At 37.8% G+C, this 19,378-nt stretch overlaps 1 protein-coding gene across 1 annotated transcript in view; it reads left to right on the top strand.

Annotated features, from left to right (window-relative positions):
- Window positions 1–19,378, top strand: part of Tcf12 (transcription factor 12) — a 293,581-nt gene that overhangs the window by 106,026 nt on the left and 168,177 nt on the right. The window contains exon 4 of the mRNA XM_032910228.1: window positions 7,107–7,180. Coding sequence (XP_032766119.1) covers window positions 7,107–7,180 — 74 coding nt within the window. The remainder of the gene's footprint in view (window positions 1–7,106; window positions 7,181–19,378) is intronic.

Raw genomic sequence — 19,378 nt, 5'->3', positions numbered from 1 at the left:
TCAACCAAAGGGGTCAGCAGCTTCTGTTCATTGGTCAGGTGCCCATATCTGCATCTGATTCTTTTAGCTGCTTGTTGGGTCTTTCTGAGGGCAATCTTGATAGCTTCCTTTTTGTGAGTGCCCCATAGCCTCAGTAATGGTGTCAGGTCGTGGGACCTCTCCTTGAGCTGGATCCCACTTTGGGCCTGCCGCTGGATCTTTTCCTCGGGCTCTTTCCCATTTCCATCCCTGTATTTCTTTCAGACAGGAAGAATTATGGGTCAGAGTTTTGACTGTGGCATAACAGCCCCATCTCTGACTTGATACCCTCCCTGTCTTTCTGCTAGAGGTGGACTCACTAAGTTCCCTCTCCCCACTGTAGGGCAATTCATCTAGGGTCCCCCATGTTGAGTCCTGAGAGTCTCTCACCTCCCAGGTCTCAGGTACATTCTGGAGGGTGCTCCCACCCTCCCTCCTCCCGAGGTTGCCTGTTTCCATTCTTTCTGCCGGCCCTCAGGGCTTCAGTCCTTTTCCCTCACCTAATACCAGATCATGTTCCCCTCTCCCCCAATCCCATTCCCTTTCCCTCCCTTCCCTCCCTCCTGACTTGTGGTTGCTTTCTTGTCCCTCCCAAGTGGGACTGAGGTGTCCTTACTTGGGCCCTTCAGCTTGTTGACCTTTTTGAGTTCTGTGGACTCTATCTTGAGTATTCTGTAGTATACTGTTCTGTAGGTTATTTTGGGGGGGGGGCTGGGTTTTTTTTTTGTTGTTGTTGTTGTTTTTTGTTTTTTTGTTTTGTTGGGGGATGTTGGCTAATTAATATCCACTTATTAGTGAGAACATACTGTGCATGTCCTTTTGGGTCTGAGTTACCTCACTCTGCATGATTATTTTCTAGTTGCATCCATTTGCCAGAAAAACTCCGGATGTCCTCCTTCTTAATAGCTGAGTAGTATTCCATTGTGTAAATGAACCACATTTTCTGTATCCATTCTTCCTTTGTGGAACATCTGGGAACTGCTATGAACATAGTGGAACGTGTGCCCCTGTGGCACTCTTTTGGGCATATTCCAAAGAGTGGTATTTTTGGGTATTTAGGTAGGTCTCTTTCCCATTTCCAGAATGAAGAGTGTTCCTCTTTCCACACACTCTATCTACCCTGTGCTGTCACCTGAGGTGTGACCTCAGCCATTCTGGCTGGTGTAAGATGCAGTCGTGTTGATTGGCGTCTCCTGATCACTAAAGACTTGGACATTTCTTTAGGTGCTGCTCAGCCATTGAGATTCCTCTGTTGTGAGTTCAAGGTTTAGTTCTATACCCCATTTTTTGATTGGGTTGTTTAGTTTTTTGGTGGTCAGCTTCTTGAGTTCTTTATATATTTTGAATATTAGCCTTCTGTCAGATGTGGGGTTAGTGAAGATTTTTTCCCAATCTGTAGCTGATTTGTCTTATTGACTATGTCCTTTGCCTTACAGAGGCTTTCCAGTTTCATGAGGTTCCATTTATCAATTCTTGACCTTAGAGTGTGCGCCAATGGAGTACTGGTTAGAAAATTCCTGTCTGTGACAATGAGTCCAAGGCTCTTTCCCACTTCCTCTTCTATTAGATTCAGTGTCTCTAGTTTTATGTTGAGGTCCTTGATCCACCTGAACTTGAGCTTTGTGCGTGGTGACAAAATATGAATCTATTTTAATTTTTCTACATACAGACAGCCAGTTAGATCAGCACCATTTATTGAAGATGCTTTCCTTTTTCCATTGTATATTTTTGGCTTCTTTGTCAAAGATCAAGAATACGTAAATTTCTGGGTCTTCAATTCTATTCCATTGATCAACCTGTCTGTCTCTGTACAACACCTTGCAGATTTTATCATTATTGCTCTGGAGTAGAGCTTGAGGTCAGGGATGGTGATTCCCCCAGCTGTTCCTTTATTGTTAAGAATTGTTTTTGTATTAGATGCTGAGAAAGCATTTGATAAAATTCAACACACAGACACGATAACCGTACTGGAAAGAATAGGAATTCAAGGCCCATACCTAAACATAGTAAAAGCCATATACAGCAAACCAGTTGCTAACATTAAACTAAATGGAGAAAACTTGAAGCAATCCCACTAAAATCAGGGACTAGACAAGGCTGCCCACTCTCTCCCCTACTTATTCAATATAGTTCTTGAAGTTCTAGCCAGAGCAATCAGACAACAAAAAGGAGGTCAAGGGATACAGATCGGAAAAGAAGAAGTCAAAATATCACTATTTGCAGATGATATGATAGTATATTTAAGTGATCCCAAAAGTTCCACCAGAGAACTACTAAAGCTGATAAACAACTTCAGCAAAGTGGCTGGGTATAAAATTAACTCAAATAAATCAGTAGCCTTCCTCTACACAAAAGAGAAACAAGCCGAGAAAGAAATTAGGGAACCGACACCCTTCATAATAGACCCAAATAATATAAAGTACCTCGGTGTGACTTTAACCAAGCAAGTAAAAGATTTGTACAATAAGAACTTCAAGACTCTGAAGAAAGAAATTGAAGAAGTCCTCAGAAGATGGAAAGATCTCCCATGCTCATGGATTGGCAGGATTAATATAGTAAAAATGGCCATGTTACCAAAAGCGATCTACAGATTCAATGCAATCCCCATCCATACCAATCAATTCTTCAAAGAGTTAGACAGAACAATTTGCAAATTCATCTGGAATAACAAAAAACCCAGGATAGCTAAAATATCCTCAACAAGAAAAAGGACTTCAGGGGAATCACTATCCCTGAACTCAAGCAGTATTACAGAGCAATAGTGATAAAAACTGCATGGTATTGGTACAGAGACAGACAGATAGACCAATGGAACAGAATTGAAGACCCAGAAATGAACCCACACACCTATGGTCACTTGATTTTTGACAAAGGAGCCAAAACCATCCAATGGAAAAAAGATAGCATTTTCAGCAAAGGAGGTCAACATGTAGAAGAATGCAGATCGATCCATGCTTATCACCCTGTACAAAGCTTAAGTCCAAGTGGATCAAGGACCTCCACATCAAACCAGACACACTCAAACTAATAGAAGAAAAACTAGGGAAACATCTGGAACACATGGGCACTGGAAAAAATTTCCTGAACAAAACACCAATGGCTTATGCTCTAAGATCAAGAATCAACAAATGGGATCTTATAAAACTGCAAAGCTTCTGTAAGGCAAAGGACACTGTGGTTAGGACAAAACGGCAACCAACAGATTGGGAAAAGATCTTTACCAATCCTACAACAGATAGAGGCCTTATATCCAAAATATACAAAGAACTCAAGAAGTTAGACTGCAGGGAGACAAATAACCCTATTAAAAAATGGGGTTCAGCGCTAAACAAAGAATTCACAGCTGAGGAATGCCAAATGCCTGAGAAACACCTAAAGAAATGTTCAACATCTTTAGTCATAAGGGAAATGCAAATCAAAACAACCCTGAGATTTTACCTCACACCAGTGAGAATGGCTAAGATCAAAAACTCAGGTGACAGCAGATGCTGGCGAGGATGCGGAGAAAGAGGAACACTCCTCCATTGTTGGTGGGGTTGCAGACTGGTACAACCATTCTGGAAATCAGTCTGGAGGTTCCTCAGAAAATTTGACATTGAACTGCCTAAGTATCCAGCTATACCTCTCTTGGGCATATACCCAAAAGATGCCCCAACATATAAAAAAGTCATGTGCTCCACTATGTTCATCGCAGCCTTATTTATAATAGCCAGAAGCTTGAAAGAACCCAGATGCCCTTCAACAGAGGAATGGATACAGAAAATGTGGTACATCTACACAATGGAATATTACTCAGCTATCAAAAACAATGACTTTATGAAATTCGTAGGCAAATGGTTGGAACTGGAAAATATCATCCTGAGTGAGCTAACCCAATCACAGAAAGACATACATGGTATGCACTCATTGATAAGTGGCTATTAGCCCAAATGCTTGAATTACCCTAGAAGCCTAGAACAAGTGAAACTCAAGACGGATGATCAAAATGTGAATGTTTCACTCCTTCTTTAAAAGGGGAACAAGAATACCCTTGGCAGGGAATAGAGAGGCAAAGATTAAAACAGAGACAGAAGGAACACCCATTCAGAGCCTGCCCCACATGTGGCCCATACATATACAGCCACCCAATTAGACAAGATGGATGAAGGAAAGAAGTGCAGGCCGACAGGAGCCGGATGTAGATCACTCCTGAGAGACACAGCCAGAATACAGCAAACACAGAGGCAAATGCCAGCAGCAAACCACTGAACTGAGAATAGGACCCCCGTTGAAGGAATCAGAGAAAGAACTGGAAGAGCTTGAAGGGGCTCGAGACCCCATTTGTACAACAATGCCAAGCAACCAGAACTTCCAGGGACTAAGCCACTACCTAAAGACTATACATGGACTGACCCTGGACTCTGACCTCATAGGTAGCAATGAATATCCTAGTAAGAGCACCAGTGGAAGGGGAAGCCCTGGGTCCTGCTAAGACTGAACCCCCAGTGAACTAGATTGTTGGGGGGAGGGCGGCAAGGGGGGGAGGATGGGGAGGGGAACACCCATAAAGAAGGGGAGGGGGGAGGGGGATGTTTGCCCGGAAACTGGGAAAGGGAATTAAAAAAAAAAAAAAAGAATTGTTTTTGTTTTTTGCCTTTTCAGATGAATTTGTGAATTGCTCTTTCCATGTTTTTGAAGAACTGTGATGGAATTTTGATGGGGAATGCATTGAATCTGTAGATCTCCTTTGGTAGGATGTCCATACGTTAATTCTGCCAATCCATGAGCATGGGAGATCTCTCCATTTCATTTAATGTTCTTTGATTTCTTTCTTGAGAGACTTAAAGTTCGTATCATTCAGACCTTTCACTTGTTTGGTTTAGTTACCCCAAGATATTTTATATTATCTATGGGTATTATAAAGGGAATTGTTTCTCTAATTTCTTTCTCAGCTTGTTTTTCGTTTGTATAAAGGAAGGCTACTGGTTTATGTGAGTTAATTTTATATCCAGGCATTTTGCTGAAGTTGTTTATCAGCTGGAGATATTCTCTGGTCGAATTTTTGGGGTTTCATCTGTATACTATCATATCATCTGCAAATAATGATACCTTTGTTTCTTCTTTGCCAATTTGTATCCCCTTGGTCCCTTTTTGTTGTATTATTTTTCTAGCTAGCACTTTGAATAATATATTGAATAGATATGGGGAAAGTGGGCATCCTTGTCCTGTCCCTGATTTTAGTTGGATTGTTTCAAATATCTCTCCATTTAATTTGACATTAGGTGTTGGTTTACCATAAATTGCTTTATTGTGTTTAGGTATGGGCCTTGAATTCCTGATCTCTCCAATACTTTTAATATGAAGGGGGGTTATATTTTGTCAAATGCTTTTTCTGCATCTAAGGAGATGATTATGTGATTTTTTTTTCCTTTGAGTTTGTTTATATGGTGGATTGCATTAATGGATTTTCGTATATTGAATCAACCTTGCATCCCCAGGCTGAAGCCTACTTGATCGTGGTGAATGATGGTCTTGATGTGTTTTTAGATTTGGTTTGCAAGAATTTTATTGAGTATTTTTACATCAGTATTCATAAGTTACATTGGTTTGATGTTCTCTTTTTTGGTAGGGTCCTTGTGTGGCTTAAGTACCAGAGTAATTATGGCTTCATAGAATGAATTAGGTCATGTTCCTTCCGTTTCTTTTTTATGGAATAGTTTGAGGAATATTGATGTCAAGTCTTCTTCGAAGGTCTGGTAGAATTCTGAACTAAATCCATCTGGCTCTAGGGTTTTTCTGGTTGGGAGGTTTTAATGACCTTTTCTATTTCCTTATGGGATATCAACCTGTTTAGAAAGTTTACCTGCTCTTAATTTAACTTTGGTATGTCATATATGTCTAAAAAACAATTCATTTAATTTAAATTTTTTCTAGTTTTGTTGAGTATAGCCTTTTGTAGTTGAATCTGATGATGTTTGAATTTCCTCTCTTTCCTTTGTTATGTCTCCCATTTCATTTTTGGTTCTGTTCATTTGGATGCTGCCTCTGGGCTCCTTAGTTAGTTTGGTTAGGGGTTTAAGAAAATTCTTAGGCCCCAGTAACCAAGTTAGTAAGGAAGGCATTCTACTGTGGGAACTTGTGCCTGACTCCTGTTTCTTCATTTTCCTATACCTTCCCCTGGTTCCTTCAGGTTGCCACAGAAGTTTTGGCATTTTATCTACTGAACACTGCACTCTCACCTACATTACAGACAACTTCTAGGAACACACTGAAAGAGTTCCTAAACTTAGTTACTTCTAATATTTCTTTTTTTCAAGCACAAACAAAAGAAAGCCAACATTGATATTTTGTATAGAAAATAGTATAGAAAGAGCTGGGCAATACATACTGTCTGTAGGAATCAAAGATGAAATCCTGGAGTTTTAAATATAGAAAATGTAGAAATAACTGCATTGAAACATAAAATAATAAATGACTGATTAAGAGATTACCAGTCTTTCTTGGGACTAATGGGAAGGTGACATTATAGAGCCTGGCGTCTGAAAATGTTGATGGCAACTGATCCTTTATCTTCCTGTAAGAGCAACCTTTACTTTGCAGTCACATTGTGGGTATCAGCTTTGAAGAGATAGAATTCCTACCCCCGGATTACTGCAGTGCATGCACTCTTATAGCACTGTGGTTAGTTTGGGATAGCCAATTTGAGATTCTCTGTTTCCGTTAAGAATATCAACTCTCTATTCTGTTAAAAGCACATTTATTAAGCTGAACATTACTTGGCTAGCTTTGTTTTTATCATTGAATACCTGAAACCTTCATATTTTCATATATGGAAAGTTTGTGAGGAATGGGTAGAAAAATGGAGACATTTATGTGAAAATCCATTTGAAATCTCCAAACAAATATTTGAGTCCTGAAATGTCATGATAGACAGAGGGTATCATTTAGGGGAAACTAACTTGCTACGTGCTACTGAGGTCAAGGGTGAGAGAAAGTCGGTTTCATAATGGTTCTCCAACCACGATGTGAACTACGTTTTCTTATGCACTATATGAAACATTCTAAACATGTCTTTACAGTTTATATTTTCCACTGTCTTCTTTTTTTAGGTATGGATGAGCGTGGAGGAACAACGTCTTGGGGAACAAGCGGTCAACCAAGCCCCTCCTATGATTCATCTAGAGTAAGTTTTCTTAAGTCTTGGTTAAAGATTATTGGGCTTTGTAAATGAGTTTTTTCATAAATGAACTTTTCATAACAAATAAATATTTTATTAGCTAGAATATGTACCACCCTCATCACTGATTTAATCACTGCCCTACTTTTGAGGTTTATTACATTTTCTGTACTTAAATATTCTTGGTGTCATTCAGATCTGGTTTGTCTACAGTGCTCCCCTATGATACTGATGGAGCTCAGAATACCTATCAGATGTTCTTTCTACTGAATTGCGATTTCTTTGTGGGTTAGCTGTTTCAGGAGATGGTAGTGACTTTTAATAGCTCCAGCTTTCAGCTTCCTCATCAAGCTGAGTTCCAGAGGTTACCATTTATTTATATTGGGATCTCAGTAGTCTCATCTCTAGAAACCATGTCAAAATAGGCATTAAATATGGTATTTCTTGGTTGACGCTAGAAAATAAGAGCAACCTTGTTTTCTATACCCTCAAAGGGTGTAAAAATTGGGCCTTTTCCAACAAGAAAACTAAGCAGAAATTTGGTAAAGGTTTGAAATGGTACCAGAGGCAAAAAATGAAAGAACTATAAACAAACACGTTGTTCCCAGCTATTAGTGCACTGATAGGGTTATGAAGTGGGATACTTTCCTACAAGAATGTATGTTATTTATATTTAAAAAGCTTGACACAACTCTGAATGAAGAGAAATTTCTTTGGGCTCATACTTCGCAGGTGGGAACGGTTTGGTGGTTTTGATGCTGCAAGATTGACTCCTGTCAGTGTGGAGCTTACTCACCTCTCAGCTGATTGGGAAAAGGACCGTGGGCAGTGTAGGACTAATCTATAATCCACAAAGCCTTCCTCCTTATCCCACTTGCTGCGGTGAGGCCCTACTTCCTAGAGGTTCTAGTTTCTAGAAACTGTCATCAGGTTAGACTACATGTTCAAACACATGAATCTGTCAGGGTCATTTCACATGCAAACCTAATGCTGTATGTAAATAAATGAGCCGTTTCTTTTCTCTCATAGTAGGCCAAGAGACGATATACAAACATACATAAAGTGTATGAACATTCAACTCTTAAAGTATCTTAAAGGGTAAACAGAAAGAAACATTGTGTGCAGTTGGGCTGCTGGCTTTTGATAGTCTTCTGGCACTGTCAAAGTGCTTCAGTGAACAAGAGGTCCTGCTCTATTCTTAGGCCCCACTCTAGTTTAAATACATTGGGAAGGACTATTATTATTTGGAGTTTGAAAACAGGAGGACAGATGCTGACTGCCTCTCAATATCGTGGGATTCAGTGGCCACAATAGCTGTGTCATGATGTGAAGTGCTTTGTCAGGATTTAGATTTTACTGTTGATTCCTGGACACAATTTTGCATCTTGGATATTTTAAACTTGTAGGTGTTCAGTTTTCTCTCAATTCTAAAGAAAGTTTTGGATTCTCTGAAAAATAGTTGAGTATGTTTCTTTTTTTTTTTTTTTTTTTTTTCTTGCTTATGTATTTAAAATTTCAGTTTTCTATAGTAGGAATTTATAATATAGTATATGCAAATATTTGAAAAATTTTCTTCAGAGGCTCAAGTTACTGTCTTGGAGTACATTAAGTGATTCCTTTGTAGTTTACATTTACTTCACTTTCAGGTTTTCTGAGTTTTTCTACTTGAATATTAGATGGAATTTTAGGAGAAGAACGTATAACAATATATCCAAGTATTTAATAAATTGATCATTCTGACATTATATTTGCCTCCAGTGATGACACTCAAAGAAAATCCAGCTGTTTTTGGTATTTGATCTATAGGTCACATGAGAAAGCTGTCTTCTACTGTGAATGTATTTTTTGGTTTATTTTTAGTCTAGTTTATGGTAGAGAAAAGTTGAACTGATTCTGTGGTCAGCCAGCTTCCTGTTTAACCCAGGCACATTCCTAGGTATCCAGCTTACTGCTCTTAAACATCATCTTCAGAACTAGAACAGTCAGTGCAGCTAAGTTCCTTTTATATGTGACCTTTCCAAGTCTAACCAGATCTGAAAAGTAGCCCTCACAGGATAGAGGCAGTTAAGATTCTGGTTACTGGAATTACTCACAGAAACCCATTAACAAAGAGATTTTGTGAGTGATATACTAGAGCAGGCATGATACTCTCTATCAGTGTTATTCTGGACAGGTTATTTAAATTCACTGTACTTTACTCATTTGTAAAAAGGGATTGGTCATAGTTATTTTATGAAGTTTTTAGAAGGATTAAATGGAATGGCCAGGGTCTTATATGCTCTGTTCTGTGGGTATCTTTAGAATTCATTTTATAGAAGTTTGTGTCTAATCAAACAGAAACAAATTAATGCATTTGCAAGAGATGCTGCCATATAAATCTAATAAATGAGAATTTTGCTCTTTGGTAGTTAATAAACACTTTTCCTTTGGATCCATAACAAATATGAATAGCATCAATTACCCTTCCCTTGCAATTATGCATTACTTTCTTGGAAAAGCACATCTCTTCCTGTCAAATGATGGTTTAAACGTTTTTCTTTCAGCATAAAGCAATGTTTTATGCATGATAGGTGTGCTGTATTTAGTTAAATATAATCAAAATTTGGAAAATCAATTGCCTTAGCACTATACAAAGAACAGACAATTAAGGAATGCTGAGAGTTGCAGAAAAATTCTTCCCTAGAGAAGAACAATTTACTATCCAATACTCTGTGGTCATGACTGACGAAGTGCATATGAGAAACATTATAGAGACTGAGCAGGTTGTTTTTAGGAATGTATATATGTGCTTATAACAATTACAAAAGAAGCCATGAATTTGAAAGAGCAAGAAGATGCATATGTAAGGGTTTGACGGGAAGAAAAGAAGGGTGAAAATGATGTAATTATATAATTATATAGAATTTCAAAAATGTTAGAAAGTGAATAAGCAAATTTTTGTAAAGAAAAAAAAAAAGAACAATGATGAAAAACTGAGTCTCGGCAATAGTCTGAGTAATGGGGAACAGCTGCTTATGCTTTTACAGCCTTGATTTCCTCATAGCTAGGTCAGAGACTTGTAGGCTTGTGTAGTAGACCATAGGAAAGTCACCTTTCTTAAAGTTTTTTTATGTCTTCAAAATTATAGTAATATTACACAGACCTTAAAGGCCATAGATAAAAGTGGATATTATAGCTAGGAAATATTTCATTTATTAATTCAACAAATGAAAACGTATTGTTCTGTGATTTATCTCAATATCAAATGAATTAAATGCATTTTCATTGTGATACATTTTCTGATGTACAAATTCTGATTTTGAGATGTGACTGATACCTGGTTCTGTAGCTCTTTTAAGTGACCATATTGTTAGGTTTGCCCATTAAGACACTGGTATCCAGCCAAGCCTAAGTTCTACTATGGTATGATAGAGATTTGTAGCTCATAGCCTGTGTGAGATGCAAAACTTTCTGCTGATTTTATATATGTATATGTATATATGTATATGTATACACTTCTTTTTAATAAGAGACTAAATACTTTACTGTTCCTTTGAAAAAGTTTATACAGGTTCACTGTCAGCAAACAACTAATTTATATGCTATTCGCTACTATGAATGGGCTTACCTTTTTAAAGTCATAAGCATTTTCCTTGTAAAATATTGCTGTTAAGATGAGTATTTATACATTTGTCATTGCTGCTATTATTTTTTCTATAAAGAACCTTCATTGGCTTGAACTGAGTTTGGGGTCCCCAGGTCCCCCACCCTCTTTTCGTAGTGTGCTTTGTAGAACAAAACAGTCATTTGCATTTTTGCTCTTTTTATTTCCTCAACTTTTGTTATATCATAGAATTCTCACAACTGAAAAATGTGTTCACTGCTATCATTTATCCCACTTTCCAGATGAGAAACTGGGTTTGGAGGTTTGGAAAATGTGAAGTTGCAGGAGGCTCAAGGTCATGAGGAAGGCTGCCCTGCGACTGGTCAGAGACTGCCTCTGGCCTGTGAATATATTACACTTTGTTGCCAGCATCTCTCAGTCTTCTTGCCTTGCCTCAGTACTTTTGGATTCAAAGAGTAGTCCTAACATTTCTGTCAAAACTTTGAAAGGAAAGTAGAAAGTTAAAACAAGAAAGGGGATGTGCTTGTGGGTGTTGAAAAACCATTTGGAACAGAATGCTTCCTTGCTGGGCAGAGATGTGGCTCGGATGCTGCAGTGTTCCCCTAGCTTTCTCGAGGCTCTGCTTTTGATATTTAGCACCATACAAATGGCATGTGGTACCACCCTTTGGAGATCATAGCACTTGGGATGTAGAGTCAGGAGGATCAGATAGTCATGGTCAAATTGGGCTACAGAGCACACTTGAGGCCATTTTGCTTGAGAGGTATGGAGAAGAGGGAAGAGGAAAGAATGGAGACAGGAGAAAGAGGAGAGGGGGAGGAGAGGAGGGAAGAAGACAAGAGATTCACATAGCAAAGGTAGTGTGTAGTGAGGCAGAATCATAGAATTAGTTGCTGAATGTCAACTTGATCTAGCTGATAGGTGGGAGTGTCAATTTCTGACATAGCTTACACTTTGCTTTGTGATACTGAATGAGTTAATTTTCTTAACCTCAAACTTTCTTGTCTATTTTTTTCTTCATTTATAGAAGTGGAATGGCACTAGTAATGGCTATACCACGTATCTCCAGTCTGTGCCAATAGTGCAGAGGGGATATTTATTGATGGGTTGGGCTTTTAAAAAGTTCTTCAGTTATTTGATATATGTGACTTAGCACAAAATGATCTCAGGGACTTGTTACTTTTCTTTTTGGTTGTGAATCTGGGCCTTAATAGCTGAATAATTTTTCCCAAGAACCCCAGGGACTTTCTCTTAAGGGATGAGTAGTAGACATGTTTTGAATTTTGTAGTGCTTGCTCTGCTTCCTTATAGCAGTGCGTTCGTTCGCTGGGAGTTGAGCATACTCAGAGCACTAGCAGTACTACAGATTGCTGTCACAAAGAGTATGTTGGAATATACCAAGAAGAATATAAACTTACCAAGAGTTTAGAGTTGCTGGTCTTGCAAAGTTTGTGTACAGAGTGCCGTAGGCTGTGCAATTTGGAAAAAAGGGGAGAAGAAAAGCTACTCAGCTAAAATAAGAATACAGTTTTCACAAACAATGAAAACTTAAACCAATATATAAGGTTATCTGGATGAACTTGATGTTATTTTTCTCTTGAAGCTTCTGCAGTGTTCCTGCCAGATGAGGCTAAAGGGAACTTTAATTTTGTTTAGTGCTCTCTCCATTCTTAGCTGGCATTCAGTATCTTTTTCATTCATGTAGGAGAGCTTGGCTGAGTGCCACTTAGTAGATTGTGAGCTAGATATGGGATAATAGAGACTTGGATATCTTCATGTGTGCTGTCTATACAAAATACACAGAGGTCATTTTGACCTCATTAAGGGGTTATATTGGCTAGAGTTTTGGATTGACCTGGTTAGGTTTACAGGTCATAGAAGCCTTAGTAGTTGCTAGTACAGCAGAGGGACCTTGCTGCTGCTTCTTCTTCTTATGAGAAAAACCCCATTGCAATAAGAATATTAAACTTATTCTGTCCCTTAATACTAGGAATTAAACCCAGGGCCACACATAATACTAGGTAAGTGTTCTACTATTGAGCTATAACCCCAGCCTTTTATTTTCAAACTTCCTATTTTGAGGCTGGAGAGACAGCTCAATGGCTAAAAACATTGAGCTGTCCCAGGGCACCTGAGTTTAGTTCCAAGCAGCCCCATCAAGTGCCTAAAGCACTTGTAACTTGAACACAGGAGATCTCACAGCCTCTTCTGGTCTCTGAAGATGCCTATACATACAGATGTGGCATATACTTAGACAGAAAGACAGACATTGTAACCTACTCCTCCTTAAAATAAACCTTTTTTTTTTTTTTTTTTTAAATTAAGGTAGAATCTTTCTAAGTTGCCCATTCTGGCTTTGAATGTACTATGTAGCCCAAAGTGGGTCTTATATTTACAGTTCTCCTGTCTCACTTCCCTAAGGACCTGGGATTACAGGCCTGTACCAGCACACCTGACTTAGTTTGTTTGCCTTTAAGGAATTTTTCTGGCATGCCCGCCACTCCCATTTTTAAGGAGTGGTAAATGCATCAAGTTTTTGAAATGCTAAATATGAATGAATGCATGTTTTAGAGTTCAGGACCTATGCTTAGAAATAGGCCATATTTGCCTAAAAAGTTACATTTTAAAGCTTTTAATTCTTTTAAGACAGTAAGATTGGAGGCATAATTAGGCAGGAAATAATTAACTTCCAAAATAATTTTATTGCTTGCTCTATATATGTGTCAATTTAAATAATTTCATTGACCAGGAAAGATGTAATGGAATAGGAAGTGTTGAATAGGTTGAACAAGCATTTCTATGAGTAGAATTGAAACAGAAACAATTTTCTTGGTATAGGGAATGGTGGGATCATAAGACAGACACCTCTTCACCCCAGGATCACTAAATTCAGTTGATAGAAAAATCTGTCTTAAGGTGATCAGTAGATGACTAGTATGGGGTAAGAGAAATACCTTTTCACTAGAAAAATGTAGTCTTATCTTTCTGGGAATAGATTCAATAGAAAATATATATCTATATATAGGGAATAGTACTCTAATGGGTTCAACATGAAATACTCACCAAAAAATAGGATGATCTGGGAAGATTAGCTCTATAGATCTGCTTATGATAAAGTCAGACTCAGGTTCGGGAAATAGGAGCCAGACTACAAAGTAATGGAAACATGGTAGTGCTTGTGGGAAACTAAATCCTCCCAACTCCTTCCTGCCACACAGTGGTAACTCTAGAATTCAGTTCTCTGTAGTTTTTAGTTTGTATGTTAAAAAACTGTTTGATTAAAAACAAATAATGGTGTGTGTGTGTGTGTGTGTGTGTGTGTGTGTGTGTGTGTGTGTGTGTGTGTGTGTGTGTAGAAAGGGCCAAAATTAGCTTTCTTTCCCCATGTCCCATTTGTCAGGACTTAGATAGTTGAGCTTAGTGTTACCATCTTCCCTATAGCACGGAAGATGTATCCTAGAACCTGTTTACAGTTTGTTCTTTTTATATGTTGAGGTTGAATGGTATAGATTTTATGGTGAATAGGAAGTTTAAATGCACTAATTAGAAAGGACACACAAATTTTGAAATAGTATTTTATGCCTCTTGATCTCAGGTACAAAACAAGAGATGAAGCAGTTAAATAGCAAAGCAAGACAGAAGGGACAGAGAATTAAAGTAAGTGTTTTCTATGTATCGCACCTATGTTCCCATTAATCTCTGTTTTGTTACATAACTGCGGCTTCACCATGTTCTAGATGTGAAGAAAGCTATGGGTGAGAAAGGGTCTGTTTTAAGGTTAGGCTTAAACGAGTCTGGGGAGTAATTGTGACTCTTAGTGCCATTCAGGGCATCGTCTGCCTGAACTAAATCTGTTCTTAAGAAAAGGTGGATTATGAAATGTAAGCATCTTTAAAACTCTGCAGCATGTTATGTAAGCTGAAAGAAACCACATAGCTTTCAGTTGCCTACCATTCTAAGACAACCAGAATGTCTCTTTTCCCAGTCTGTCCATTTTTAGAGCAAACCTGTTGGGACTCTGCTATCGATCTTTCTGGAAAGCATATTTTTTTGTCAATTTCTCACTTCACGTGAGTTTCACTTAAATCTGTCCTATCCAGTCCTTGTCAGGATAGATTGACCTTTACAGTTCTCTCTACTAGGGTTCTAGGCTTCACAGCTAGTAAGTGGATGGCTGAGGTCTAGGGCCCTGGTAGAGCAGTACTATAGCTCTGCTGGCTATGAGGCTGGCTACTAGACCTCTGTTTAGTCTCCCAGAACACCCACTTTACCAGGTGTCCCTCAAGTGTATTTAAATTTAGTCTTTGATAGCCCCTTTTGTAATTGTCAGCTGGATATTGATTGTCTCTTGGTGTTTCCTCAGTTTAGTGATTTCTTATTTATGAAAATACAATGTAGGATGGATTACAGACGAACAAATTTTTATAACTAGTTATTTGTACTGAACTGTTAGAGCTCCTATTTATCACAGTGGAGTTTACAGACTTAAATTTGATGTGTGACTGCTTAGATCTTCAAGAGTATCACATCAAGAAGCCATTTTTAAGATTCTTTTCATTTTGGAGGTGAGGAAATTAAGGTTTTGAGAAGATAGATTAACAGTTAGGAATGGCAACCAGGCTAGATGGCTGAAGCTGTCCATCTATGTATGAGAACATAAAATGTTTCCATTCTTAGTCGTTTAGTGTTTAAGGAACAATACTCTAGAAGTTTTAAGGTTATGCTACCACCAGCATTTATTCTTTTTTTTTTTCTTGTTGCATAGTCTTTCTCTCTGTCTCTCTCTCTGTCTCTCTGTCTCTCTCTCCCCCCCCCACCTCTGTGTGTGTGTGTGTGTGTGTGTGTGTGTGTGTGTGTGTGTGTGTGTGTGTGTGTGTGTACACAATCTGGAGAAATGGTTCTGTTCTTTCACCATGTGTGTCTTGAATCTGGAACTCAAGTCATCAGATTTGGTAGCACACACCTTAATCACATCGCCAGCCTTACTATCATTTTTTACAAAAGAAAAATTTTATGTGAAGTAAAAATTGAGCTGTAGCACCAAACAAATGACTTGAACAAACAACTTGAGTTCTCATCTTGTAGTTTCCTCTCTGCAAATTTTTTTCATAATTATAATTAGAGGATATCTTATATATAGACAGACCAATTTCAATCTGTAAGTTTTTTTCTCTCTTATTTCTAGTCACATAAGTTATATATCCATTCTGAAACAAAGCTTTGCTAAGAACTTTAAAAGTCTGGATGTTTTATTGGAAAGACAACTATTTTGAAGTCCTGGAGTCTGTCCCAGACAAGATGGTGGGCTATTGTGATTTTTAAATTCAGCAAAAGTCCTATAAGTCATGAAAAATAAATTTTGTGTGAGTTATTGAAACTGGGAAAAGTTTTTTATATTACAGATCTTGATATTTGGATGTTATTGAGGGGGTGGGATGGTGAATAGTGTAAGCCAGTTCCTAGGCCCTTATATTCTTATAACAAATATAGATTAGTACATGGTAAGAAAAGATGCCTTATTTCTTCAAATTATTTAAAATGTGTATACCATTTGCGAAGTAAAAGTCCAAAAGGAAATTTTGAATGCCAGAGGGCTTAGCCTTATCAATATGTTTTCCTTGTGACATACTTGTGTTGCCCACATTCTAATGGTCATTCTGAAATGCTCGTCTTCAACACAGTAAACTGATAAACCAGCTTTCTCCCTGTCAAGTGAAACCATTACATATTCCATTCATTGTATTCCATATTGCATTCAGCTTTCTGTCTCTGTGACAAAATACCTGTGAAAATAGAGGCACAAAGGCATAATTAACTCCATAATTTCTTGATGTGAACTGGAACAAAATATAGGGCCCAAGGATGCACTTCTTTACTTGGATCCTACCTCCTAGGTGTCTACCCTGTCTGTGTCCGTAGCTCAGCAAATAAAGCTTCACCTTTGAACATGATGGATGCGGTAGGCCATCAGGTGACCAGCCTTTTGGAGGACCTTCAGACTTGTACCACAACATAATATAATCAGTATGGTGCTTTGTACAGAGAAGAGAATATATTTTTGGTGTTTAGGAAGTTGTTTTATTGTGCAACAACAAAATACCAGCTGTCTTAGTGGGCAAAGAGAGTCTGAAACATTAAGGTGATTTCATTGTGCAGAACATGAATGAGTTCTTGACACAAACTTTTCTGTACCTTGCTTTACTGGCAGTTCTTCAGGGCATAATGCCTGTAGCTGTCTTCCTCTGTGAGGACTAGACCTTCCCCGGGGTCTCCTCTGGGAACCTGCCAGAGGCCTTTCCTGAGAAGGAGTCATGCTGAAGGGTGTCTTGCTTGATCCATTCTTTTCATTACAGACTTGTTTTTAAGTTGACAATGCACCATGGACATTTTCTTGTTAATGTCTGTAGCTTTTTAGGGATGGAGCCTTGTTAGATTTCCCCATCTATAGTGGGATGTTCACTGGATTCATTATGCAAGCCTTGTTTAGGGGACTGTATTGTTACAGTTTCTGTGTATGTAGAAGGTACTATCTTGTAGTGGACCTCAGGTTCTTGCTATCTTTCTACCTCTTTTGTTTAGACATTCCCAGGGCATTAGTTATATGAGTTGTGCTGTTAAATGTATCAGTTAGGGATGGGTGCCCTCTCTGCATTTTGACCAGTTGTGGATTACTGCTACAAAAAGGAGACTCTTTGAGGTTTGCCAGATGTATGTAATGCTTATGAGTATGAGACCTTTCGATGTATATACTTTTTTAACTTTTCAGAATACAGTTTTTAATAAATAGATTATGTACATTTTCTGTTTAGTTTAGTTAACTAAATATTTTAAAATTCTCGATGCTGGTAATTATTTTATAAAATTTCGATTTCTGATTCGTGTCTAATATATAAATTCTACAAGTGGTTTTTGTATATTAACAGCATATCATTTACTACTCGTACCGTCCTTTTGTACATTTTCTGTTGTTTGGATAGCATTTCATTCATGCCTTGGTTTATTAAGGAAATTCCTGTATTTTCTTAATTCAGTGAAGATATTTAACAAATGTGGATGTTGGAGATTTTTCTGCTCTATTCTGATAGATTTTCTTTATAATGTGTTCCTATCGGAATAATGACTATGGTTAGTTTCTAATGTAAAAGTGATCTTGTACTTGTAGGCAGGAAGCATTGGCTGTTATGGAGCCAGTTTTTATGTCTCCATATTCAGTTTGTTACAGTTTTGCAGGTTTTCGCATCTGAGAAACTGATCTCTGAAAGGGTTTTCTTTTCTTTTTGCATTTTCTTTCTCAAAATTAAGTAACATGATAATGCTAGCCTAAAATTGAGAACCACTTGCTTATATTTTTGTAAGAGTTTATGCAGAATTGTTAATTACTCTTTAATTTTTGATAGGTTTTACTACTGAAGATAATTTGGGCCTTAGTTTTCTTTCAGATTTTTATTTTTTAAAAATATTTGTATATGGCATAGAGGTCAGTCAGTGGACAACTTGTTGTGGATCAAGCAGATCATTGGAGTTGGTGGCAAGCACCTTGACCTAAGGCCTGAGAAAAATTTTAATTTGTGTATAAATAAAGGATTATTCAAGTATTTCTTTAACAAGATTACTTATATAACAAGAATTATGCCACTTGTCCATTTCATCTAAGTTGCATTTCATATAATACTTCTGTCTTTTTATATTTGAATTAGTTGTCTCTTACTGTGTTAAATGGCCACACACTTAGTAGTTTAACATGACACATTTATTTCTAATACTTTCTGTAGTTTAGACATCTGGTACAGCTTGGCCTAGATCTTGGCTTCAGTGTCTCTCGCCATGTTAGTCAGGTCTGGTACCTCTTAGGAAGGGCAAGTTGAATAATGATCTGCTGTAAGGTGTGGCTATTTCTGTATTGATGTCGGGTTTTTGTATGTAAGGTTTCTGGGAGCTCAAGTATTCTGATACCGGAGAGTTCACTTTCAGTAGAAATGATCCTACATTAACATGCTGATTATCATTTTACGAGATTACTTGATGCTAACAGATTAACTGGCTGAATACATAGAATCCCTTAAAAGCTAGGTTATAGGAGACACTCAAAAATAGGTTGCTATGAACATAGTACCGCTAGAGCTAGTCTTCCATTTTCTAAATATCTAATTGTTTTCTAGTTATCAATATGCTTCGGTTGCTTTAAGTATCCTGTATCAAATCATGATGTGGTCTCCTACCTGTCCAGAAGTACTGTCTGTCTTGATGCTCCTATTTGAAGCTGTGCTGACATTTGGTCAAATGTGCTATTTATGTTTTTGCATAGAAAGTTTAATTTGAAATGTGGCAGGGTGGCCAGTCTTAACTTAAAATCTACTGGTCCTGCTAACCTGTCCCTTGTACTAACAGATAGTTTAGTAATATTAATCAAACCTTAGAGACTGTGATGTAGTATGATTTTGGGTTTATGAGTATGTGTGTGTGTTCGCACACACGCACGCACACACACACACACTCTTCCATGTATGTTTCTTTTTCCAAACTGTGAGCTATTTGAACATAGGGATTGTTTCATTCATCTTGTAGCCTAGAGTTTAATATGTTATAGAAACAATACATAT

This window comes from Rattus rattus, chromosome 8 (assembly GCF_011064425.1).
Source record: "Rattus rattus isolate New Zealand chromosome 8, Rrattus_CSIRO_v1, whole genome shotgun sequence".
In the NCBI taxonomy this organism is placed as follows: domain Eukaryota; kingdom Metazoa; phylum Chordata; class Mammalia; order Rodentia; family Muridae; genus Rattus; species Rattus rattus.
Note: the sequence above shows the minus strand (reverse complement) of the source record. Positions and strands in the feature narration are given on the sequence as shown.